Source organism: Peromyscus eremicus, chromosome 8a, assembly GCF_949786415.1.
Source record: "Peromyscus eremicus chromosome 8a, PerEre_H2_v1, whole genome shotgun sequence".
Classification (NCBI taxonomy): Eukaryota; Metazoa; Chordata; class Mammalia; order Rodentia; family Cricetidae; genus Peromyscus; species Peromyscus eremicus.
This window is the reverse complement of record NC_081423.1, coordinates 41,336,172-41,362,988: the sequence shown is the minus strand read 5'-3', so window position 1 is coordinate 41,362,988 and position 26,817 is coordinate 41,336,172. Positions and strand designations below refer to the sequence as shown.

General features: G+C 46.2%; 1 protein-coding gene across 1 annotated transcript; it reads left to right on the top strand.

The window, feature by feature from the left end:
* The first annotated feature begins 10,611 nt into the window (after positions 1-10,611).
* Positions 10,612-11,430, top strand: Pgbd2 (piggyBac transposable element derived 2). The gene is given in 3 exon segments (XM_059270633.1): positions 10,612-10,628; positions 10,735-11,258; positions 11,261-11,430. Coding segments are annotated over 3 exon segments (711 nt in total).
* Positions 11,431-26,817: the final 15,387 nt, after the last annotated feature.

Here is a 26,817-nt window from a genome sequence, read left to right as displayed (position 1 = left end):
TGAATTTCTATTAGCTTTTTTTTTTTTAACAATCTGGTGAAATAAATTTTGTATACTAACTGTGTCCATCAGATATACGGTATGTTTGAGGAGTGTCCAAACTTTTGACATTGCAACATGATCATTTATCTTCAAGGGTTATGCTTGAGTATCATACAAGTGGGTTATTTTGAAGTCCATTTTTTAAAAAAGCTCACCTCGCAATGTTTTAAGTAGTTTTATGGTTTTGTGTTGGGCCGTGCTCACAGGCTGGGTAAGCCAGACTTGGTCTCATCACTAAGTCAATCACCATTCTCACGTATCCACGAATCAGGTTTTGGCATCAAGAACATTTAAGTTCTGCCCTCCGCTTGGGTTTGGATGAGTCACCCCAGAAACTCTGAAATCTTAGCATCATTACTGGATATTAAGGGGGGGGCAAAGTGAGCTTTTAAGAGGTGATTAGGGTTTGGCCCTAAGTAGTATCCATTCATGCAATTAGCTGATTAATAAGTGAATGGCTCATCGTGGAAGTGTCTGACATCAGAACCAGTCTGGCCAAATCTCTCACCCTGTCTCTCACCATGGAAAGCTCTATTTCTGCCATCACCAGATGAGGCACCCTCAGCCTAGAGCTAGAACTGTGAGCCCTCACACCCCCGATTTCTTCATCATTAACACGATCTGTGGTACTGTGGACAGAAGCAAGATGGACTAAGACACTCTCCCAGCAAATTTTCAGGGCACCATACATGTCATTTACTGCAGCCACTGAGCTATACGATAGATCAGAACATGTTTATCCTGTCTGAAGTCTTCTACTTCTCGATCAGTCCTCCACACTCCCCCGTCCATGGTAACTACCATTTGATTCCATGTTTATGAGCTCAGCCTTTAAAACATTCTTCGTGTAAATGGAATAGTGAATTGTCTGTCTTTCTATGCCTGGCTCACTTCTCTTGGTATAATATCAGGTCCATCCATCTTGACACAAGTGACAATTTCATTCTTTTTTCTTTTCTCTCTTTTTTTTCTGAGACAGGGTTTCTCTGTCCAGGCTGTCCTGGAACTCACTCTATAGACCAGGCTGGCCTCTAACTCACAGAGATCCACCTGCCTCTGCCTCCCGAGTGCTGAGATTAAATACATGCACCACCACGGCCTGGCTGACAGTTACATTCTTTAAAAGGGTGAATTACACTCCATTGTGTATGTGTACATTTTCTTTTCTTTTAAAGATGTGTGTATGTGTGTGTATGCAGGTGCTCCTACATATGGCGGCCAGAAGAGAGCATCAGTGCCCTGTTCCATCTTCTATTCTTTTAAAGATGTGTGTGTGTGTGCACGCACATGCACGTGCGTATGCAGGTGCTCCTACATATGGCAGCCAGAAGAGAGCATCAGTGCCCTGTTCCATCCCTCTCTGCTTCTCCCTCTGAGGCAGAGCCTGAACTGGGTTCACATCTCGGCAGCCAGCAAGCCCCAGCAATCCTCCAGCCTTCCACTGCCCTGGGAGCTGAGGTTACAGGTGTTCAGGCATTGCAGGGATGACGCCACTCACATAACTGCAGAACAAGCACCCTGAAGTCCGAGCCATCTCCTAGCCCCTGTGCACCACATTTTCTTTATGTATTGCTTGATGGACGCTGGTTGTTTCCGTTCCTTGGCTTTGAGAATAATGCTGCCATGAGTATGGTAGTACAGACGTTCTCCTATATACTGAGTTCATTTCCTTAGGATACATGCCCAGTTGCCGGAGCATACACTAGTCATATTTTTAATCTTTTAAGGTACCTCCAGAACATTGTCCACAATGGCTACTAATTCAGATTCTTACCAACCACTGTTAGGTTCCTCTTCTTTATATCTTTGTTCTTACCATCCACTGTAAGGGTTCTCTTTTCTTTATATTTTCACCAATATTTGTTATCTTTTGAATTTTTGTTTTTTAGATTTCCATACAAGTATATGCTGTATGTCGAGCATATTCCTCCCAAGAACCCCCACTAGGCCTTTTCTCACCTCTCCCCCTCCCATTAGTCCCTGTCATCACCTGGCTTTACTTCCGCTTTCATGTCATCTATACATCCATCCGTGCCTACATCCATACATAAAGATTCCCCCCACACACACACCCCGTCTCTGTCTCTGTAGTATTGGGGATTTGAACCCAGGAGCTAGGCAAGTCCTCCTCTTCTGAGCTAGCTCCTCAGCAATCCCACTTTTCTGTTTTTGCTTTTGTTATCTGCGCTTTGTCATCAAATCCAAAATACCCTTGCCTAGATCAATGTCAGGAAGCACTCCAAGCAGGAAAGGCAGTTGACGGAGAATCAAAGAATGAGGACTATGGGGAGGGGGGTGAAATCTCTCCACCCCCCTCCCCATAGTCAGCTCATGGAGAGTCAACTCAAAGGGAAATGCGGACGGTCCCTCTGGGAGGAGGGGAAGCCCAGGTACCATGGCTCCTGTTGGAAGGGCCGAAGCTCAGGGACCCTGTGCAATTAAAAGTGAATGATTTAGGAGCAATTTGGTGGTAATCACTGTGTTTTGTGCAAATTGGCATTTTAAGAAGGGTTTAAACTAGGCACCAATGTGGTGCATATACATACATGCAAGCAGAACAGTCATATACATGAAATAAAGCTTCAAAAAATTAAAAACAAAACCGGCAGTGGTGGCTCATGCCTTTAATCAAGGCACTCAGGAGGCAGAGGCAGGCGGATCTCTGTGAGTTCGAGGCCAGCCAGGGCTACAGAATGAAATCCAGGACAGGCACTGTCTCGAAAAACCTAAATAAATAAATAAATATAAATAAATAAATAAATAAATAAATAAATAAATAAATAAATAAATAAAAACAAGAACCTAAAAGCTCATGTGGTACCCCCAAAGATGGACTTGGGGTCACTGGACCCTATATCTATCTGTTCCTCAGCCCAGTGTGGCTCTTAACTCTCCTCCCTCTGCCTTTCATCATTACTGCATTACTCGGGTCTTTAACTGGTGCACAGGGGCGAGGGGCCAGGCCTAACCTGTTGGGACCACCCAACTCGGGCTTTCGTCTCCTAAACTCTAGTTATGCAAACACTAGCCTTTGCCACTGGCCCTCTTTTTCAATGTTAACGTAGGTTGATCCTCTTTTTGAATAAAACAAAATAAAACACGTTCGATAGAGCCGTGGAGTTTTCTTCTATACACCTCATGGGTGGGAGGCAGAATTCCTTGGGACAAAGTCCTTAACAGAGCAGCGACTCATATGACGCCGGGGCTGAAGTTGGACTTTTGATTTCCAAGGGACAGGGACACCATTTTAGTTACCATAACTGTAGTCCTCAGAATCCTGGGTGCTCCACATCCTACAATTAACCTCTGTATTTTAAACAAACCAACGGGGTTGCCAAATGAGCTATGAGGACTCACAGCTGTCTGAAAAACAAATCTCACTGTATTTTATTCGGCAACCCTACCTATAATGAAGAGAGCAGCTCCTCACAGTAAATAATTACCCAAGCATGAATGTTTTGAGTATGGGGATTGAGAGAACCGCCAATAGCGGTCTACATTCGCTTTCTTCACAGTCACCTCCAAAGCCTTGCAAGGCTTGCTGACACTTCCAGGTCCGAAGTGTGAGCGAGGTCCATGATCAACAGTTCCGCCATTTCCCCAGGTGATGCTATAGGCAGTATGAGTCTAGGTGTGAGCATCATTGCCTGAGCTAGAGAAAAAGGTATTTGGACTCTGAAGAGCTGAGGAAGCTTCTGGGCCAGCACCGCAGGTAGCCCGGATCTCAGAGGCAAGTTCGATCCTCTCTAGGTGCCCGGGAGGCCTGTGCTCTTAAAGATCAATGATGGCTAGGCTAGGGGGCGTGGCTGTCCTGGGGGCTCGGCCGAGTCGGGGGCGTGGCGTAGAGGTGGGTCCAGACTTGGTTGCAGCTGTGGCGGCTGCGATCTGAGCCGCCCAGGTAGGTGTCGCCCGGTCGGCGCTCCAGGCAAGCTTCTGGCTTTAGTGCGGCGACAGCGGCGAGTCCTGATGCGTTCCCCAGCAGCGCCCATGCCGTTCGCAGTCATTGCTTGTGCGTGGAAAGGGGGCTGACGGGACCCAGACCAGGACAGTGAGCCGGCGAACGCTGAGCTCCGAGTGCCGCCAGGGGACGCTGGGGCGACAGGCCTGAGGGCGGGGCCGGCTAGGCAGAGGACAAGCCAGGTCGCGGTGGATGGATGATGACCTGTGGGCGAAGTCAAAGGCCGGACCGACTGAGTCCTGGAGACCCGGCAGGAGTGGGTGTGGCATGGGCGGGGCAGGCTGAAGTGGGGTGGGATGGAGGGTGGGGACGGCTGGATGGGGGTGGAGTCTGGCGAGGATGAATTGGATTGTGGGCGGGGCGAGAGCTTTCTCACTGAGTTGGGGGTGTGGCAAGAAGGCGGGGTCAGGCTGAGGGTCTATCTAAAGTCGGCGGGGTCGGGATGGGTCTAGTGAAGGAAGAGGATGGAGTTTGGGTCAGGATGATGGATGGGGAGTATGTCTTAAGTGATGTCCCTTAAGGGTGAGGTGAAGCGTATCAGGCTTGGTTTAAATCTGCTTTTCCGTAGCCAAGGGTCCTTGTTCCTCTCCCCTTTTTTTCTGTTATTGTTTTGAGACTGGGTCTCACCTGCTAGCCCAGGCTGAACTCTTCTCAACTCTCCAGCCTCGATTTCCTGAGGGCTGGCATTATAGGTTGATGCTATTGTGCCTAGCCCCTTGTTTTCTTTGATACAGAAATTTTACAAAAGGAAGGCGCTTATGTCAACCAAACTCTTGGATCCTTGAACATGGCTTAGGGTTGAGGCATTTGTATTTACAAAATGCTTTTATAAATAAAAATCACTTTATTGCCGGGCAGTGGTGGCGCATGCCTTTAATCCCAGCACTCAGGAGGCAGAGGCAGACAGATCTCTGTGAGTTCGAGGCCAGCCTGGTCTACAGAGCGAGATCCAGGACAGGCACCAAAACTACACAGAGAAACCCTGTCTTGAAAAAAAAAAATCACTTTATTGTAATAATCCCACAAAAAAAAATCACACAGCTATATTAAGGTAGTCACTCAACAAACACTAGCCAGGTTCTAAAGTCTGTATATCTCAATAAACTTCTGTACGCTTAAAACAGCTGTTTGAAGCTCTGGAGCTTCTTAGGGTCTACACTTTTGTTTTTCTAGTTTCATAGTTATAATTTTTTCTTCTTCTTTTTTTGAGTTTTTGTTTGTTTGTTTTGGAGGGGTTGTTTTGTTTTGTTTTGTTTGAGACGGGTTTCTTTGTGTGACAGCCCTGGGCATCCTGGAACTCACTCTGTAGACCAGACTAGTCTCAAACTCACAGAGATCCACTTGCCTCTGCCTCCTGAGTGCTGGGATCAAAGGTGTGCACCACCACCGCCCAGCTAGTTCTTTCTTATTTGTAATTGATAGTGAAAAATATATAATTGATGGTATAAAACACTTTAAAATTATTTTTTGTTATTGTTCTGTTTGTTAGATACCAGGTTGGATTCAGATTCCTTATGTAGCTCAGGATGACCTTAAACTTCTGATCCTTCTTTTTCACCTTCTGAGTTCTGGGATTACAGACATTTGCCTCCAAGCCTGGTTTATTCAGTGCTGGGGATGGAGCCCAGGGCTTTGTATATACTAGGCAAGCATTCTACCAGTTGATCTCTAGTCCTAGCCCTAAAATAAAATTTTATTTTAAATTGTTTTCACAATTTAAAAAAATGTTGCAAAACAAATTGTTTTTTTTTTTTAAAAATCTATCTTTAACTCACCCAGATTACTTCAAGCCCTCCACTAAATAACCATCTTCTTTAACAGAACAACACAGTTGTGCAGGCCTTGTTTAAATCTCTATTCATCTTAAGGATTTTTTGTTCAGGGGGTGGGGGCTCTAATTACATTGAGATGCCCTGTCTCCTTAGATAAGTTGATGTATTACACAGCACTGTTGCTGATTTCCTTTCCCCCAAGATCCTTCAGAATGGTCCCTGAGGCCCCAGGTTTCAAGCCTCATCAGTTAAGAATGGCCACTGGGTCTTGGAACAATTCTGCCCTCCACCCCATCTGCCCGTCTCCTGCCCTTCGGGCTGACCTGTGCTTTGCAGGATTCAACCATTCCCTTCCATCACCTCCACTAGTCTTTAAAGACTCCTTCCTCAAGAGTCTTCTCATTTACTCTGGGCTTCCATCCTGGGCAGCCTTCTGTGGCTCTGTCCATAAACCCTGAGAACAAACACATTCATAAGGCTAGGCCAGGTGTCCCTCCCAAGTCCACAGGACTGTCACTCTCAAGCCTGGTTCAGCTGTGCCTGGGCAGGTGTCTGGGACAGGCTGTGGCAGAATGGCTGGTTGGGGCTTGCCAGGCAGCCTGCTGATAAGTAAATGAGGCCTGCCTTGGGCCCAGCAGAGGAAAAGGCATGAGCTAATGAATAGAAGGCAGGGCACACTCCCTGTCCCAGACATCACTGGAAGTGGGGGAAAGGTCAGACATCTCTTATCAAATTCACCCCAAAGCACAACAGTGTGTCTTCATCAGTGTTTCAAGGCAAACCTGACTACCTATCTAAAGCAAGTTATGGGAGGGAGATAATAAAGAGCCTTAAGTCTGCTCAGGATGTGATGCCAAAGAGTTCGTGGCATGCTCAGGTTTCAAAGCACTTTTGACTTCGGTCATTGCGTGGGAGAGGTGGGATCTGAAGCAGTCCCCTGCACTGGGAAGCCACGCCCATCGTCCTTCATTACACACAGACTCCCTGTTTTCACAGCCCGGGGAAAGTGGGGACCAAAGTGACCCCATTTGCCCAGATGACGTGAATGACTTGTCAAGGTTGCACAGCTTCTCGCTGGTGGCTCCGTGTTCCACATTTCCACCAGGCTCATGTGTGTGTGGAGGGGCGTAGAACTGGAAGACCCAGGTCTTCCCTACAGGCCTGGCAGTTGCTTAGAACAGTGAGGACAGAAGGCACACACTTGCCTGTGGACTTTGAGGAGATTCCTCTCCAAAGGGTAGAGACTGTTGAGTGGGGAGGTGACTCTAGGTACTTGTCATCTTTAACCTTGGTGAAATCTCTCAGCAGGTTGATGTACCCTTCCCCTCTTGTATGGGGCTGCAGTCTTCCTGCTGGGCAGTATGACTCGATGTGGTCACATGTGTTTCTCTGTAGGTGTCCCTATGCTGTGCATTTATGTAAAAGACACATAATTGAATAGGAAGAAGGGAGCCGTTGAAAGGGTCCTGAAACAGAAGTAGTGCTTCTGTGCCAATGAGACGGCCCAACGGGTTAAAGCACTTGCCACCAAACCTGATTCCCAGGACCCACATGGTGGGAGGACAGAACTGAGACTCAAAAGTTGACCTCTGACCTCTACATGTGCACCATGGGTGTGTATCCCCTCCCTACCCCCATAAGTAAATGTCATTTCAAAGGAAACTGATCCTGATCCAAAGTCTAGTGCCCTGGGGGTTGCCATGATTGCACCTTTCTCTTAGAGTGTCTTAGTTAGGGTTTCTAACGCTGTGATGAAACACCGTGACCAAAAAGCAAGTTAGGGAGGAAAGGCTTTATTTGGCTTACACTTATATATTGCTGTTCATCACCAAAGGAAGTCAGGACAGGAACTCAAACAGGGCAGGATCCTTGGGGCAGGAGCTGATGCAGAGGCCATGGAGGGTTGTTGCTTACATGCCTGCTTCCCCTGGCTTGCTCAACCTGCTTTCTCGTAGAACCCAGGACCACCAGCCCAGGGATGGCACCACCTCCCGCACTGATCACTAACTGAGAAAATGCTTTACAGCTGCATCTCATGGAGACATTTCCTCAACTGGAACTGTATAGCCCTGAACTCATGACGATCCTCCTGCCTCACCCTCCCAAGTGCTGGGATTACATCATTTCCAACCCTGGTGTTTTTTTCAGAATCATTAGTGATTTGTGTGGCTGAGATTTGTTCCTTTCTTATCGTGTCCATTACATCCATTCTGTGAGCCATTAGGGCTACTTCTGGCTTCCTGTCCTGCCATGAGCATTCCTGAGCATAGAGCAGTACTCCCTCTAGGCCAGGATTCTCTGAAGGTGTGTGTGATGAGGGAGAGACGCTCTGGGTCTGCGCAGCTGTCGTCGGGATGCTGCTGCCCCCTAGTGGCAAGTGCAGGACATGCTGAGCACCCTGAAATTGACAAAACAGCTTCCCGGCTCCCACAACTGCGAGGCCCGCCCCAAACATACACAAAGAATTGTCTAGCTCCTATGCGGGGTTGGAAAACCCTGCCTTAAATATGTGGAATGGATTTCGGCTCAGTCAGGTGCTCTATGTTCAGCTTGCACGGCTAGCGTCCCTCACTCTTCAGTGGTCTTGCAGCCTCTGGACTCACGCTTCTCAAATCTGCTTCTCGTCCTGGTCATGCCGGCCTTTAGCGTGTTTGTTTGTTTGTTTTTCCCGGATTTTGTACCTCCAAAATGATATCTTGTGGTTTTAATTTTCATTTCCTGAGTAGTGGAAATTAAATGTGTTTTCACATTTATGTTTCTTTTATCCCCATAAATCTTTTTGTCCATTTTCCTATTTTATTGTTGATTTTTTTTAACAGTTACCGGGATTTTTTCCCCTGCATGTTCTAGATTCTTTATAATATCAAAATATAAATATTTTACATTTGCTGCAGATAACTTCCATTTGTGACTGTCACTTGATAAACAGGAACGTTCTTACTTTATTTTTAAATTCGGCATTATTACTATTGGTTCTGCAGTGCAGGGGATACCCTTGGGTCTTCCTACCTGCTGAGCAAGCTCTCTGCCCCTGAGAGCTGTGTCACGATGTAAATACAACAGAATTTGCCAGTCTTCACAGTTCCTTGGGAGTTGGGTCCCTGTTCAGTGTTAGAGTCAGGGCCTTGGTTATCTCTGGCTGTTGGTTTCTTGTCCTGTCCCACAGGCCTTTCTTATAGGACAGCTTAGCTGTGGGAGCTGGCTTCCCTCAAAGTGAGTGGTAGAGACAGACAGAGGCAGTGTAGCAGGCCAGTCTCTCTGTGGCCTCTCCTCAGAGGTTCCCAGAGGGGACATCTCACCACATGGCCCTATTCTGATTGTCAGAAGTAGTAGGTAATGTGGTCCCCATGCTCACACCAGGGCATAGACACCAGGAGCGTGAGGACCATGGGGCTCTCATAGAGGCTGCCTACTACAGATTTGTAGGAGGGCCAAGGATGTTTAATTTTTCATTCTAAAAAACAAACAAACAAAAAAGCCCTCCTCTATACTGATTTTCATTCATTCTTTAAAAGTTTACACTTTTTTCCCCCCCAAGTGTGGTGGCCTTTAATCCCAGCACTCAGGAGGCAGAGAGAGGCAAATCTCTGTGAGTTCCAGACCAGCCTTGTCTATATTGTGAGTTCCAAGGCAGCCAGGCTTATATAGAGAGACCCTGTCTCCACAGACAAACAAAAAGTTTAACAGCATGGTGGCACACGTTTGTAATCTCAGCATTGGGAAGTAGAGGCAAAGGGGTCAGAAGTTCAAGGCACCTCTCGGCTACAAAGTGAGTTCAAGTTCAGCCTTGGATCACATGAGACCTTGCCTCAAAAAAAAAAAAAATACTTACAAATAAACACTTTAAAATTTTGGCTTTTTCATGGTTAGTTTTTAAAGTTTTTAAAATGTATATGTTTGCCATGTGTGTGCAAGTGCTGTGGAAACCAGGAGGGGGCGTCACACTCCCTGGAGCTGAAGTCACAGGTACTTGTGAGCTGCTGCCTGGTTCGGGCACTGGGAACCAAACTGGGTTCTTTGGAGGAGCAGCAAGTGCTCTGAACCACTGAGCCCCCACAGTTAATTCTCAATATACTTAGAATTGGTCTAGTACACTGACCACATGTGGCTATTTAAATTAAAAACTCAGCGTCTTCGGCCATATTTCAAATGCCCGGCAGCCACTTGTGGCCTGTGGTTTCCAAATTGGATAGTTCTGAGGCAGAATAGTTCCATCTCCACAGAAAATCAGGTGATTTTGTGTCCCCGGCCCAGAGAACACGTCAGAATGTCTGGAGATTTTTGTTATGTTGTTATTGTGCCGGGGGTGGGGGTGGGGGACAGGTAAGTGCCGAGGCAAGTGTGTGGTGGTCAAAACAACTTTGTGGACTCATTTCTCTCCTTCTACCGTCACGTGTGTTCCAGGGACCAAACTCAAGTCGCCAGGCCTGTGTAAGCAAGCCTTTTACCCAGTCTTTTCAGCCCCTGGCAATTTTGTATTTCAGCAGTTAAGGAGGCTGGGTATTCTACAGGTGCCTAGTGAGCAGAAACCAGGGATGATGCAGGGGGCTGACTCTCCCTCCACCCCCACCAGCAAAGACTTATCTAGCCCCAAATGTCCATAGTTGTGTCAGTGAGCTACACTGATTTAGAATGTACGTTGGTTTGTGCTCTGAGATGGGACAGCCAGTTGATACTATTTCCTGTGTGTGTCCCATCCTTCTCATTGGCAAGCCTTAAGCAAGAACTGTCGCTTTAAATGGTAAAGAGTCTGTGGCTTTGCTCATTAAAAACACTGACTTTCGTTGTCTTACAGGCTCTTAGACCCTGAATAAGGACATCCTCTCTTCCCAGCTTGTGATGGCTTCAGACTCACGGTAAGGGATGCATACAGTGCTCGTGGGAGCACGGTTAGCCCTAGTTAGTGACTTTTTAAATCCCTTCATCCTGCCAGCCTCACTGTGTAGTTCAGAAGGCATAAAGGAGGAAAGTGGTCAGATTTGTGGACGCCCTTCAGGAGCACGGCTCCCTGCCATACCACATAGTCTTTGATAAGGTCTTTACAAGCGTCAAACTGATGTCCATTTTGAGGACAAAAGGGGTGAAGGCCACAGGAACTGTTTTTGAGTACAGAACCGAGCGTTGCCCCCTCAAGGATCCCAAAGAACGGAGGAAAAAGAGAAAGGGCTCGTTTGACTCCAAGGTGGACGAGAGCGAGGAGATCATTGTGTGCCGCTGGCGCACCAGCCGCGTGGTGAATATCTGCTTCAATGCCGTGGGCATAGAGCCAGTGAGGCAGACCAGCCGCCACCCGGGAGCAGCCAAAGCTGGGGCACAGGTCCACCAGCCATCCCTGGGAAAGCTCTATCAGAAGAAGGCCAGAGAGGTTGACCAGATGGACCAGAACATCGCCGAGGACAAGGTGAAGATCCGCGGCATGAAGTGGGACTTCTCCAGCTACATCATCGACACGGCCCTCAACAATACATGGTGGCAGCTGCACCGGGTGTGACCCGGCGGGTGGAAACCAAGAGCCGCTTCGATATGATTGGACATTGGATTGTCCATCAGGACAAGAGGACCCAGTGTGCCCTCTGCCACTCACAGACCAACACCAGCTGTGAGAAGTGCCAGAAGGGTGTCCGTGCCAAGTGCTTCCGGGAGTACCACATTCCGTGAGACCGGAGAGCTGCTTCTTCCAGCTATAGTGACATCACTGGGATCATCTGCAGGTTTTATTTGTGGCGCTTTTGATGCCGATCACTGATGACTTAGTTTTGTAGTCTCTCCCAGGCCCCGTCACAGTCCTCTTTTTGATGTGTTCTATTATGTTCTATTATGCCTACATGTCATGTAAATTAGTATTTATGTTAGTAATTGTACATATTTGCAAACCTGCATTTTATATTCTTACTTATTTAAATGTATTCAAATACAAGTTTTGCTTTTGTATGTATTTGAGTCTGGGTAAAGATAACCAAAGCCTTGTGAGTAGTGAAAAGTAAAATGTTTTTGCCATTGTATGCATAGTCTGTGCTCTAAGGCAGAGGCAGCAAGATGTCCTAGCAGTATGATGAAAAGCTTCCTGACCTTACATCTATCTATCTCATGCCTGCCCACAGCTATCAAACTATGGGGGCATAGACAACCTGCTGTGTATCTATTCAGAGGGCCTGAGTTGCAGAGCTCATATTTTCTTGATAAAAATGCTTTCCTAATGAGGCTGGAGAGATTGCTCAGTAGTTAAGAGCACTTTCTGCTCATGTGGAGGACCTGAGTTTACCCAGCACTGGCAATGTTCACAGTCACCTTTAACTCAGGCCCAGGGTATCTGCCACACTCTTCTGGCTTTTGCAAGCCCTTGCACACTTGTGCACAAGCACATACACATATACATAATTAAAAATAAAATAAATCTTAAAAAATATTTTCCTAATGAAAATATATCCATGTGGAATCTGCTTTTATAAATAGCTTGAGGTAAGCTTCCACTTTGCCCTCCGAGGGGTTCATCTGTAAATTTGTTAGAAGCTGTATGCATTTCTCTACTGATTTAAATTTCATCTTCATACGTTCCTGAACTTGGAGTAAACACATTGAAATAAGGAAGCACTCTGATGTTAAAAAGTCTGGTAGAATGTATTCCAGAAGAATAAAAGAAATTTGTAAAGAAGAAAGAAAGAAAGAAAAGAAAAAAAGGAGAAGAATTAAGTGCATAGGTAATCTAAGAAAACAAGCTGAATTTCTTGTTATCTAGGAAAGACAAATAGAAGAAATAAAAACTGAATCTGCAGTTGAATTGTATAAAATTATAAAATTTATGTGCATCTAAATTCAGGGGTTAGGGGGATAGGTCTGTTGGTAAAACATTTGTCTTGCCAGTATGAGGAACTGAGTTCAATCTCAGAACCCACATGAAAAAGAAAAAATAAAATAAAATAAAGCCAAGCAGGGGAACATGCATTTGTAAACCCAGCACTCAGATTACTGGGAGACAGACAGATCCCTGGGGTTCACTGGCCAGCCAGCCTGGCTGAATTATCAAGTTACACATTCACTGACAGACCCTGTCTCCAAAAACAAGGTAGCTAGCTCCTGAGGAATGACACCTGAGGTTGTACTCTGGCACACACACACACACACACACACACACACACACACACACACAAACACAAAATTAAAATATTCAAGTTAGTAATAGGAGAGAACCAACTCCACCTGCCCTCCGCTGCATGCACACGTCCAGACACACAGCACACACACCAGCGTTGTTTTTATTTTGTTACATTTATCACAAACACAGAGACGGCAAGAAAAAAAACTGCAGTGTTCTATGAGGGAACAGAAGAGAAGTGATCGGAGTGTGTGGAAAGACACTGTCTGCTGGCAATAAAGTGCTGAGCAGCAGTGACAGACCCCTCCTTCACTGACCACACTTGCTGTGTAAAAGCGATGGGTTGTGGGCACAAAAGCTGGTGGTGGGCTCTTACAGTATCCAGGGAAGTGAAGGTCTGCTCAGCCTTTCTGGACAATTTAATAAGGTCTGCCCAAAATCCTAAAGGGTGTTAACACCCATAGAATAAAGCAGATGTTCAGTCTGTAGTGATAAAAAGTCAATGAAGTGGAGGAAGAAACAGAGTCTCCTCCCAACAGAGTCCCAATGAGTCACTGCAGAAGTACAGATGGGCTCTAAGTCCGCTGTTAGAACACCACCTAGAAATATGTAGGCAAGGGTGGAAGTGGGTAGTGTCTCTTCCCATGACACACCAGTTTCAAACGGAAAAACTTGCTACAGGCTGCAGGAACGTATCGTAAGAACTCAGCTGCTTATGGCAAAGCCACTGCCTGAAGGGATCAAGGAATTCCTTCAGAGGAAGCCAAATTCCAAGGAGCTTTTGGTGTTATTTGGCTTGTTATATATCAGCTGAGTTCTTGTGATATATTCCTGAGGCCTGTAGCAAAAAAAAAAAAAAATCATAAGAAAAGCAGGCATCTCTTCCATCAAGCCCCAGTACCACTCCAGATATTGACATCACAACCTCTCTCTCCCCCGCCATTCCTGCCCCCAACACGGTGTGCTGCAGTACTCCTGCCCAGCATGCAGAGTCCAAATCCAAACCAGGGAGAAGCAAGCAGACTCAAACTGAGCAACATTCTGCAAAGCACATGAGTACTGGGAAATGTGAGAGCCATGGAAGACAAGAGAAGGTCCCGGGGTTACGTGAGACCAAGGAGGTAAGACAATGCGAAGTGTGGTACTAGCTCACCACACATCAAGAGGCTTACTAATGAGAACAGTGCAACAGCTGGGGAAGCCTGGAAAAGGCCAAGAGACTAGCTGACAGAATTTGTAAACGTTAATTCCCCAGCTTTGATCATTGTACATTGGTCGTCTGCGCAAGACCGGTAAGGGGAGCCAGTCAAACACTGGAAGCTTTTCGTAATCTTAGAATAATTTCAGGCTGGACCTTCACATAATAGTCATGCATTTGAGGCCTTGTTTCCACCTGTGGAAATCCAGCCTGGGGCAGGGGAGACGGCAGCCCTTGAAGTGCTTCTGATCTGTGGGAGGGACACCTGGTTGTGGCATGTGGGTGATGGTCAGAGGACAACTCGCAGGGATTTGTTCCCTCCTGCCACGTGGGGTCCAGGGGACTGAACTCTGGTCAATCTTTCTTGTTCCTGGTAACACTCACATACACTATGTGGTACATATTCAAAGATGTGTACCTTTACATTTTTAAAAAGAAATCTAGGCTAGGCACTTTCAATATTTCTTTTTTATAGGTACCATAATTCTTCATTGGTCCTTTGGGAGTTTCACATCATGCGCCCCAATCCTGCTCAGCTCCCAGTCCCTCCATATCCTCCCCTCACCCCTGCAGCATCCCCTCAAAGAAAACCCCCCAAAAACGATTCAAAATAAAACAATGACGACGACAAACCCACCTTGCCGCTCTGTCTTTCCAACACCTCATCATTCATCCTAGTGGCATTGGGAGCTGCAGTGTGTCACACAGCATACCTTTTGGTCCAATAGTCCCATTCACAAAACGTTCATCTTCTTGGTCTGGTTCAAGGCCTCTGTCAATCATCTTCACGGACCCTCACTGAAACGCCTCTCGGATAGTCTGCTGTTGTCCCCAAGTCATGGAGGTCCCTGCCATTATTGTTCAGTCACTCACTCCAGCAGGTCACAGATGGGGTAGATGTTAGGGTGGCCTAACCCAAGGTCCAGGATGTGGGTCTGGGTGGTAGCTGAGCTGGTAGGTCTGAGCCACTAGGACTGTCCCCCTCACCTAAGGGGCAGAGTCATACTAGGCCCGTGTCATCGGGGCCAGCTCTCCCACAACCATGGTGAAGAATGGGTCCATCTCGCCTGAGTGGGAAGAGGGGTGTCCAGCTCTCCCATGGGGGGTGGGACTTGCTCTCCTGCTGCGGTGTCCAGCAAGGAGCAGGGCCAGATATCCCAGAGCCAGCAAGGGGCGAGGCCAGCTCAGCATGGCCCTCGGATTTCAACGCCCCTGGTTCCTATGACCCTGTGGCAACATGGGCCATCGACCTCATCACAGACCCCAGTTGCAGCAAGAACACAGACCCAGACATGGCCCTCGGCAGCAGCCATGCCTGGACGTCACCATGGCCCCAGTGGCAGCACAGGGCACCCAGATCAGTATGGCCCTGGTGGCAGCAAGGCCCTCGAACACCAACATGGTCTCAGGTGGCTGACCAGACCCCAGGCATCTGCACAGGTCTTGGTGGTAACAGGAGCCAGGGACATCAATTCAGACCCTTGCTGCTGCTGGGGGGGGGGTGTCATGGACCCAGACATGGCCCTAGGCAGTAGTCCAGGCCCAGATGACACCATGGCCCCATGTAACAGCACAGGCTACCCAGATGGGCAGGGACCAGATGACAGCACAGCCCTCAGGCACCAATACGGCCTCAGATTATGGCCTAGACCCTGGGCATCTGTGTGGTCTTTGGTGTTACCATGGGCCATGGACATCAAAACAGACCCTGGCTGTGATAGGACCATGGACCCAGACATGGTGTTCATCACCATGGGACCCAGATGTCACCATGGCCCCAGGTGGCAGTACAGGCCACTCAGGCAGCATGGCCCCCACGGCAGCATGGTCCTTGACGCTGGCATGGTCCCAGGTGGTGGCTCAGACTCCTGACATCAGCATGGCCTTTAATGGTATCAGGAGCCACAGACATCAACACAGACCCTGGCTGAGGTAGGCCCAAGGCACTTCCAACATTTCTTATCAGGAAGCTTGCTGTTAGCTGGGGGGTGGTAGCACACACCTTTAATGTCAGCACTCAGGAGGCAGGGGCAGGTCTACAGAGCCATTTCTTTCTTTCTTTTTAAGATGTATTTATTTATTTAATAGATTTATTTATTTATTATGTATACAGCATGTATCCCTGCAGGCCAGAAGAGGGTACCAGATCTCATTACAGATGGCTGTGAGCCACCATGTGGTTGCTGGGAATTGAACTCAGGACCTCTGGAAGTGCTCTTGACCTCTGAGTCATCTCTCCAGCCGTCCCCCCCCCTTTTTTTAAAGATTTATGTATTTATTATGTATACAGTGCTCTGCCTGCATGTACACCTGCAGGCCAGAAGAGGGCACCAGATCTCATTATGGATGGTTGTGAGCCACCATGTGGCTGCTGGGAATTGAACTCAGGACCTCTGGAAGAACGGCCAGTGCTTTTAACCTCTGATCCATCTCTCCAGACCCCTCAGAGCTATTATCTCTCCAGCCCCCTCAGAGCTATTTCTAGGACAGTCAAGAGAATGTTAGATTCCCTGATACTCCTCATGTTGAGCAGATCGGTCCAAGGGCGGAGTTTTTTCTTTTGCTTTGTTTTTTTAAACAGTCTCCATTCAGCCATTGCCTCCCCCTGTTTGGTGAGTCACCTGCCACAAGGGACCAGAGCAAAGCATGATTAATCAACCATGCTTTTGGGGGAAGGGGAAAGATTATTGAGAGACAAGAGTGAAAAAAATATCCAGCTGAAAAGGGAATTGTTGATAACAGCTTTCACAAATGAAACCCAGCAGAGCCCAGAAAGGTCACAGAGTTCCTTCTGCAGTTGCCAATCCTTCCACTAGGGGGAGCCTCCCGCTTCCTCTCCGTTTTCAGATGGTGCGGCCTTTTCGGAGTTTGCCCATAGCTCCGAGTGCGGTTGATGGAATCTATACACCAATCCAGCGTTGGGATCCCAGCGCCCGGAATTTCTAAAGACTTAGGAACAGGCGAGAGAAAGGAGAAAGATGAAATAGCGGCTTTCAGAATTAAGATTCCTCCAGGAAAGAGCACGCCAGGAGAGGAACCAGGTACCTAAGAGAGCCGGGATGGGACAGGGAGACACATCATCCAGCAGAAAGGCCATCTACAAGTGCGCATGTCCTGGCTTTTGTTTCTTTTCATTTTAAAGCTTTTATTATTGTTTAGCTTATTGTACAAAAACAAGTTTCATAATGGCTTTTCAAACTCTTCCTTTTTTTTCAGACATCTATTTTTGTGCATGTGTGCATAGGTATGTGGGTGTGCATATGTATGTGGGTGCCTGTGTGTGAGAGTGTCTTTGGGTGGTGTGTGCATGTGCTTGTGTGTGTGAATGTGTGTAATTTGATGAACCCTGGATAAGCCAATCATCCTCTGTCACACGTATGCCTGATGAAGATTTCTGCCATTCTCTCCATGTCCCTTCGGGCTTCTGATTGTTTTGTCTGCCAGGCAGCCATTTCATTCATACCCTCCCCTATGCAGTTCTCACATGATCTCTGGAGCCATGGAGTCTTCATGGAAGTCCTTACCTGTATCTTGACATGTTTTCCCTGCTTTTCTGTAGTAGTTTCAAGTCTCACATTAACGCCTTTGATGAGCTTTGTATTGACTTTTGTGCAGGGCAGAGAGAGGAATCCAATTCCATTCTTCAGCCACATGGATATGGGGTTTCCCCAGCATTGTTTGTTAGACTGTTTCCACCTTGTGTGTTTGGCACAGATTACAGAAAACCACAGGCCTATAGCTGTGTGGTTTTTTTCTGGGTCCCCTGTCCCATGCCATTGGTCTGTGTGCCTGACTTTATGCCTGTGCCACGCTGTTTTTAGTGTGAGGCCTCTGAACTATAACTTGAAATCTGGTGTCGGATACCTTGTTCTTAGCACTAATCTTCCTCGTCAAGATGACTTTGGCCATTTGAGATCTGTCCTAGTTTGCTCCCTATGCCCTGACCAAAAGCAACTCGGGAGGAAAGTATTGCTTTGGCTTACACGTTGCAATCACAGTGCATCATTGAGGTACATCAGGGCAGGAACTCAAGGCAGGAACTGGGGCAGAGGTGTGGAGCAAGGCTGCTTACCATGTCTTGCTTCCCATGGCTTGCTCTGCCTGCTTTCTTAGACATCCCAGGACCACCTGCCCAAGGATACCATCCACAGAGGGCTGCTCCCCTTCACTTCCATCATCAATCAAGAAAATCCCCCACAGACTTGCCTACAGCCCAATCTGATGGTGACATCTTCTCAGTTAAGGTTCCCTCTTCCCAAACTATTGTGGCTTGTGTTACATTGGCAAAAACCAGCCAGCACAGTTAGCACAGTGAGTTCTGTCCTATTATGAACCACACATTATATTTCTGGAAAAAGAAAAAATCCGTTCATTGTACCTGAAAGATGGCACATCCTCTGGCTGCCTGCCCTGGATTTCAAGGAGTGCCATGGTGGTGCAAGAAAAAGTATTGCTGCCGTGAGAACCAGCCCACAGCAGCTCAGGAGTGAAGGAAATCCAGAGAGTCAGTGAACTAATCACCCTACATGACTTTTCTACCTGAGGGAGTAAAACTCAATTCTCTGGGGCCAGAGAGAAAGAGAAAACACACACACACACACACACACACACACACACCCCTTTAGGGTCTCTCCATCATCGCCTTTCTCGTCTCTTTATTTTTCTTACTTCTATCCAGATGTTTCTCTTCTGTCTCTCTTGATGTCTTCCTTCTAGCTTTCCTTCTACATCTTCCCTGATGTTTTCCTTCTCTCGTGTCTTTATTTTCTCCCTCACAGCCTATATACCCCAGCAGAGTCTTTCAAACAATATAAAAATTACAATGTGGTTACATTCTTTTTTTTTTTTTTTTTTTTTTTTTTTTTGGTTTTCTCTGTATAGTTTTGGTGCCTGTCCTGGATCTCACTCTGTAGACCAGGCTGGCCTCAAACTCACAGAGATCCATCGGCCTCTGCCTCCCGAGTGCTGGGATTAAAGGCTTGCACAACCACTGCCTGTGGTGGTAGTGTGTTCCCCAAAATATTGTGCACCCTGATAAACTTATCTGGGGTCAGAGACAGAACAGCCACTAGATACAAAGGCTAGAAAATGGTGGCACTCACGCCTTTAATCCTAGCATTCCAAAGGTAGAAATCCCTCTGTGGATCTCTGTGAGTTCACAGCCACACTGGAAACAACCAGGCATGGTGACACACACCTTTAATCCCAAGAAGTGAGTCTTTAATCCCAGGGAGTGATGGCAGAAAGCAGAAAGATATATAAGGCATGAAGATCAGAAACTAGAAGCATTTGGCTGGTTAAGCATTTGGCTGGTTAAGCTTTCAGGCTTTAAGCAGCACAGTTCAGCTGAGATTCATTCTGGATGAGGACTGAGAAGCTTCCAGTCTGAGGAAACAGACTAAGATTCCTGCTACAACTGCCCCACTACATTCTATTTTTTAAGTGAATGACTACAATAAATATAAGTAAAAAACTGTAGCACAAATTGTTAGAAGGTCTTATTAATAAAACAAACCTGGGGGCAGGTATTGGGGTGAATGCTGAAAGATCAGAGAGACAGAACAGGCCACAGCCACCTCACCTTGCCAGTTCCTCAGCTGGTCTTGTTTCCTCAAACTGGATGCCTCTCAGCTGAACTGCTTCTTGAAAGTCTGAAAGCTTAACCCACTCTAGTTCCTGGTCCTCATGCCTTAAATACCTTTCTGCTTTCTGCCATCACTTCCTGGGATGAAAGGCATGTGTCACCATGCCTGGCTGTTTCCAGTGTGGCCTTGAACTCACAGAGATCCAGATGGATTTCTGCCACTGGAATGCTAGGATTAAAGGCGTGAGTGCCACCATTTTCTAGCCTCTGTATCTAGTGGCTGTTCTGTTCTCTGACCCCAGATAAGTTTATTAGGGTGCACAATATTTTGGGAACACAATACCACCACATGTTTTCCATACCTCTTACATGATTAAAAATTTTACATATTAAAGGTGAAAAACAAGTTATCCCAAGGACCCACAAAGATTCATATCCAAGCAACTTGTTATAGATTAACAGAGTTTTAAGCAAGCAAGTTATTTTTCTCAACTAGTTCCTTTACTGGCAGGGTGCATTTTGTGGTTACAAAGAAAGGATCAGTCACTGTATTATTTTTCTCAAAAGGTAACCTTATAAGGAATCTTAAAAGAATCACAAATCTGTTGGGTCCCAGGGATACACAAATAATGGAGGACAGACCACCAAAGTCTGAACCAGAAGCAAACTTTATTCTAAAAAAAAAAAAATTATTACAGGGCACAAGAAGCTTGCCAGTTAACTAGGACCACAGCCAGAGTTTGGGCTTCTGAAACGATGGTGATAAGGGGTGGAGTTCCAAGCCCCTTTTTATAGTAAGAAGTAAGCATTAGGCATGGACAAAAGAATTTTTACAATTTTCAGGTTAAGCTCAGAGACATATTGCATTTTGAGATTTACAGTTTTCACTAACAAGGTTTCGGTTAAATGATGTTTTTAGAAACCTGCAGCTTCCCTGACACAGTAGGTTTCCCATAGCCAGGGAGGGTACGAAACAATGGAAAGTCACAGAAGGGCATTTGGTTAAAGTTTATAGGATGGGATGGATGCCAGGAATCATGTACAAACTTCTATTAAAAGTTGACTTTGGTCCACGGCACTTGTCGGCCACAAGGGGCTAACCCCTGGCTGTGGAGAGCCATTGTTAAAAACTAACCTATGGTCACTGACAGAGCCGCTTGCTGTAAGGCAAAAAGCCTTTGTTAAAAGTTAATCTTAGTCGCTGACAAAGCTGCTAGTTGTCAGTTCTCATTTCTTTAGGTTTATAATCTTATATTTCTATATTCCTGGACCCTTCTGTTGGGCCCTGACCCCCCATTCCTTGAGTAGTTGTTGCCTTGCTTGCTGACCTTGATCAGATGTCCTCCCTATGCTAATTCCCTGCCGGTTTCCTTCCTCCTGAAGAGCTTACCAGAGGTTCCTTGTTTGTGTGTCCTGCATTTGGTGTAAACAGCTAGGATGCAAGTATGTAAAACATCTGTAGTGAACTTCTGCCCTCCAGGGCTCTCCCACTGTGCTGTAAGCCTGTATTTAAGACCTCTTCCCTCCTTCAATAAACGGCATTCAGCATTCTACTGAGACAATGACCCGCTGTCTTGTCTCTGTTTTTAATCCTCAGCCTCTCACTCAGACATGGTGAACGGGTGGTAGCATGGGCACTACAAGTGGAGGTTCCACCGAGATCCGAGAAAGAAGGGACGTGCTGAAGGACACCCGAAAGAAGGCTGGCCAGCATTTAAAAAAAAAAAAAAAAGGGTAAGAGCGGGTGGGTGATTGTTATGGGTGAAGCTAGTTAGCAGTTGCTCCTTCAGGAACAGTTAATTGGACTGCTGATGCAACAGGGCACCACCATTAAGAGCAGGATGGCTAAAGATTTCATTCAGATCCTCCAAAATGTCAGTCCCTGGTTTCTGGTCTCTGGGGGATTTAATATACCATATTGGGAACACGTTAAGATGGACTTACAAAAACGCTTGCATAAAGAAGGGCCTGGTTCCACACCCTTAGCTGCTTTCTCTTTGTAGTGCTTGGTTGTTTAATGATACTGTCAAAGTTCAAAAACAATTAACTGAAGCTAAAACTGTGTGAAAAGAGGCTCAGGTAGAGGAGGTCCCGGCCCCGGGGCGCCAGGCAGGAGTGCACAGTGGGAGTGTCTGTGTGCAAGGTGCACAAAGGTGCATGCGGCAGCATGTGAGACAGCCTGGAGCGGTGGGAGGGCAGGTACATGCTGGTGAGAGATGGAGCCGTGAGGCCACGATGGAGCACAGACCAGGCGGGCTCTGGCGCTGGAGCCCAAACACCAGGCAGAGCAGGAGCCGCAGCCGCAGCCGCAGCCGCAGCCTCAGGCCGCGCCAGGCCCGGGCAGGGTCCTGAAAAGCTAGGCTGCTTGCAGCGGCGGCACCTAAGCCCCCCAGCGGCTGAGCAGTGACCTCCAGCCCCACACACGATTACCGGGACCCAGCGCACGGCAACCGCTCCATGATGTCATGTCCTATTTGTGTTGAATTTTTACCTGTTCCTCATTTGGGATTTAATCCCCGAGGACTTTTACCTAACCATGTGTGGCAAATGGATGTCACACATGTGCCTTCTTTGGAAAACTACAATATGTCTATGTGTCTATCGATACATATTCCTCTTTAACTTTTGCCTCTGCTCATTCAGGTGAGAAGGTTAAGGATGTAAAGAATCATTGTCTTCATGCTTTTACTTATATGGGAGTGCCAAAATGCATAAAAACTGATAATGGTCCTGCCTACAGCAGTACGGGGTTTTCAAAATTCTGCCAAGATTTTTCTGTTGTTAATAAGACTGGTATCCCCATAATCCTCAAAGACAGGCTATAGTAGAACGCAGCCATTGTACCTTAAAAACATATTTTGCTAAAGTAACAAGGGGGGAGCTAGGGGCTCATCTTTCCTCTCCACATTCTATTCTTTCCCTTGTTTTATATATTTTAAAATTTTTATCAGTGGATTCTGCTGGAGTATCCGCTGCAGATAAGCACTGGAGGGCTCCTGTTGCAAATCGTCCTCTGGTGCAAGGGAAGGATCTTTCTACTGGCACTTGGAGGGGACCCAATCCGGTGTTGGTGTGGGCCCGGGGATCTGTTTGTGTCTTTCTGCAGGACAATGAGGTTCCTCTTTGGGTTCCCTAGTGCTGTGTGCGCCCTGTGGTTGCTGCTGAATCCCAACATGGCAGAGACCTATTGGGCCTTCGTGAAAAACTCTCCCCTTCTGATGCCAGTGGGGACTGAGAGCCCAATACGGCCAGCCTTGGCAAGAATTAGTGTAAGCCTAGGAACTGTAGCCATGCAGTTGAATTCTTCAGAAGGTAATGTATGGTAACTGCTTTTTTCAAGTATGTTTGAGAATGTGTCACCCAGGCACCTTGGAGATTAAAGGGTAACCCTGACATTTGGTAGTATGGTTACTGACCTCCATTTGTTAATAGTACCATGCCAGCTAAGCCTTTTCATTTTTGCAATCCTCATGGTAACTGCTTTTTTCAAGTATGTTTGAGAACGTGTTACCCAGGCACCTTGGAGATTAAAGGGTAACCCTGACATTTGGTAGTATGGTCACTGACCTCCATTTGTTATTAGTACCATGCCAGCTAAGCCTTTTCATTTTCGCAATCCTCTTCAAGCTGGTGTAGTACCTACTTTTCAGGAATGGCCCTGTGCAACATTTATGGCCTCCTGAAATTCATCTAGCCCCCTTTGAAGATACCTTAAAATTTGTGAGCCTGAAATGTAGCCATTATGAGACCATTAGTTCTGCTCCTTGTGTGCTGTCTCTGTTTCTCTTTGTGGCTCTTAATTGTTCTTTACAGAGCTGCCAGCTTAAGTCGTGCTGGAATCAAGAAAAATGGGCCTTGGTGGTTCGTGTTCCTGGAGTTGTGTCCATGCCAGTGGACCATGGCAGTAAGACACAGATGGTGCTCACATGCTCCAGAAGAGAATCTGACTTCACTGTGGCTGTTGTTGCTACTACAGTGGTAGCGGCCACCACTGCTACTGTTTCTGGGATTGCTATTTTATAGTTGGTTACTACAGCTAGTACAGTGGAGACCCTGGCAGCAAAAGTAGCTACCATAGTTAATTATGATAAATTTAATTCAGCAGTAATATACATTTCGATTGGCTTTGGCAGTTATAAAATTTATAAAACTCAAGTTCCAATTACTTTTGGGATACCATCTTACGAGGACTCCATTTTGCTGTAAGGCTCATTAAGGAAGGGAATGGCTCAATTGCTCTTAGCCTACTGGCTATGGGTGGGTTAGGACTTCTGTTGGTCTTTTCTGTGTCAAATGCACAGATTGCAAGCCCAGCACCATTTTGAGATCTTTGGCAACAGTTAATCCTACAGTTCACACATGTTTGAGCCTGTATGATAATGAGTATTCAGTGATGGGTAATTCCTGGGGGGGCACTCACCGACCTAAGACAGAGAGCCTGTGTGGCCTGGGCAGGTGTCTCCATGACGGGTAAGGTGATGTGCTGAGGTCCCATGTAACCTAAGACAGAAGCTCATTTTTCTTTTTAGTAAGGGGGGGAATCTGTTGGGCCCTGACCCCCATTCCTTGAGTACCTGTTGCCTTGCTTGCTGACCTTGATCTAAACTTGATATATGAAAAATAATCAGTCATCCCCACTTTAAATCCTCAGGGTGCATACCCATTCATCAACAGTGTTTTATTAAATCATATCAGGAAGCTGAGGGCAGAAATGGGCACAAGGAATTAATCATCATCTTTGATCGCCAACCCATCCTAACAGGAAAGCAGGTCAACTAATAATAACCTACCTTCTTTGTTCTTGTTCCCTGATTTCAAAGAGCCCCTCACTCAACTACATGTCTTTCTAAACTTTAGACTGTTTCCTTGGGTTTTTTTTTCACCTCCAAACTGTTAACAAAAACATCTTAATCTAACATTAAGTCATTGTCAAAGCTTTGTTTCAGCTATGACGCACTCTAAAACCCATGAACACATTTCTCAACATTAAGATTAAAAGAACTTGAGCTAACTCAGCTTCTAGGACACAATTGTCTTTCTTAATCATTAGCCTAAGGCACAGTCTATGTGGCTCCTCAAGAAAAACTAGTTGTGTGACATTTCCTTGTTCTATTTTTCTATCTTGTTTTATGAGGAGCAGGAGTAACACTATATCTTGTCTTTACCTATCTTAATTTTCCCACTAAACTAACCTTTAGCATAATCCCTTACTATAGTTATTAAAACCCCTCAATCATCAAAATTCTATTTAAACTGGCATTACTTCAGTTAAATAGTACAGTTTAAGAGAAAATGATCCACAGGTAAAAATGCCCAGTAGAATGGGATATTTTCATGAGATAATCACACTACATTAAAGGCAGTGGGGATCCCCCTACACCCATTCACATCGTGCCAGATACCAGAGAAATATGGCAACAGCAAACATGTAAAGGCACAGCAGTAGCAAGAGACATTATGGAGCTAAAGTCCTCCAGGGACTTGCCTATATGAGATTCACCCATCAGTGCTTGGCTTCCTGGCAGACTGACCTCATGAACTTCAGTTGCCACCTGCTGCTCCTCTGACATAGCCACCAGCAGAAAAGTATCAGGTCAGGACCCCCAAGACCAAGTTGTCAGCACAAAGGCAGTTTATTTGCCCCAAAGGGATGGAGGGCAAGGAATAAGAAACAAAGAGATAGAGGATTAGGGAGAAGGAGAAGGGAACAAAGGAGAAGGGGTAGAGATATTTGTCCCAGAGGACAAAGGACTGCCTCTGGATAGAGTAGACAGACATGGCCCATAGACTAATGGCAGTTTATAAAGTTAAAGGGGTGTGTACCCTGTGTTAGGATGAGGTGTTTCATTTTAATTAGGCATATTAATTAGGTGAGCCAAAGGGGGCTTTTGATTGCTGGATTCCAATACTTTGATAGCTGGACCTTGGTAGTCAGCCTCAGGATGAGAAGGAAGGGCCAAATAAAGGAATAGACCTAGGGAGTTAGCTTTAGGAATGTAATGTAATGGCAAAGCAGAGGGAGTCGGGGAGAAGGGGAAGGCCTGCCTGAGCCGTTTGCCACACTCTAGCTGGCCAGAGTCCCTTCAGGTGGCTCACTTGGTAGCAGAAATCCTTTATTAGCACAGCCCATTTGGGCATATTATGAGGACAATGGGTAAGCGTGGCTAAAGCAGGATCTATAGTTGAGAGATTAATCATACAGCTGGAATGGGTGACTGCAGACTCAAGTGGAGGTTTGATGGCTTTGCATGTCATTTTTGAAGGAATATTAACTTTTAACACGTCCAGCTCTGAGTCTTTTAAGCAGGCATAATCTGGAGTTATAACTGGGAGATTTTAGATGGAGGGTTTTATTTTATTTCAGTGTGTGTGTGTGTGTGTATGTGTGTGTCTGCAGATAAAGGCAGACAATCTAAAAAGCTTAATAAGCATTTTTTTCTTCTAACATCATTAAGTTGCAGGTTAAGTACCTGTAACCTAGAGGCCATTCAACAGAACACTATAAAAAACTAGGGCCGGGCGGTGGTGGCGCACGCCTTTAATCCCAGCACTCGGGAGGCAGAGCCAGGCGGATCTCTGTGAGTTCGAGGCCAGCCTGGTCTCCAAAGCGAGTTCTAAGAAAGGCGCAAAGCTACACAGAGAAACCCTGTCTCGAAAAAACCAAAAAAAAAAAAACAAAACAAAAAACAAAAAAAAAACTAGACATCTACAGGAACTCAGAAAATGTTGGCATCGGGTTGCTTTTGTTTTCTCTACAGATTTGTAATCATACTGAATGAGCTTACAAATCTTAAGATACAGAAAGTTTATATTTTAGCAAAATTTTAGAGAGTTAAATAAAACCAAGAACAAAAGCAAGAGGTAAGCAACAGTGATTGTTACTGGAAGCCATCTACATTTTTAAGCTGTTTCAAAGAAAATAGCATCTCTCCCTGGGCTGTTCTGTTGTGTTTTTCTCTTCCCTGTCAGAGTCAGAAGATCCACCTGACTCAACAGATGTTGGTCAAACTTTTAAACAAGCATGCTTGGGTTGGAAGAAGAGAGGCCAAAACCCCACTCCAGAGCCAGCTTTTCAATAAAGTGAAACAGCATAAACCAACACGTCAATACTATCCACACTCAAATGACACGTGAATACCTGCACAACTGCATCCAGTGACCAGAAGTGGG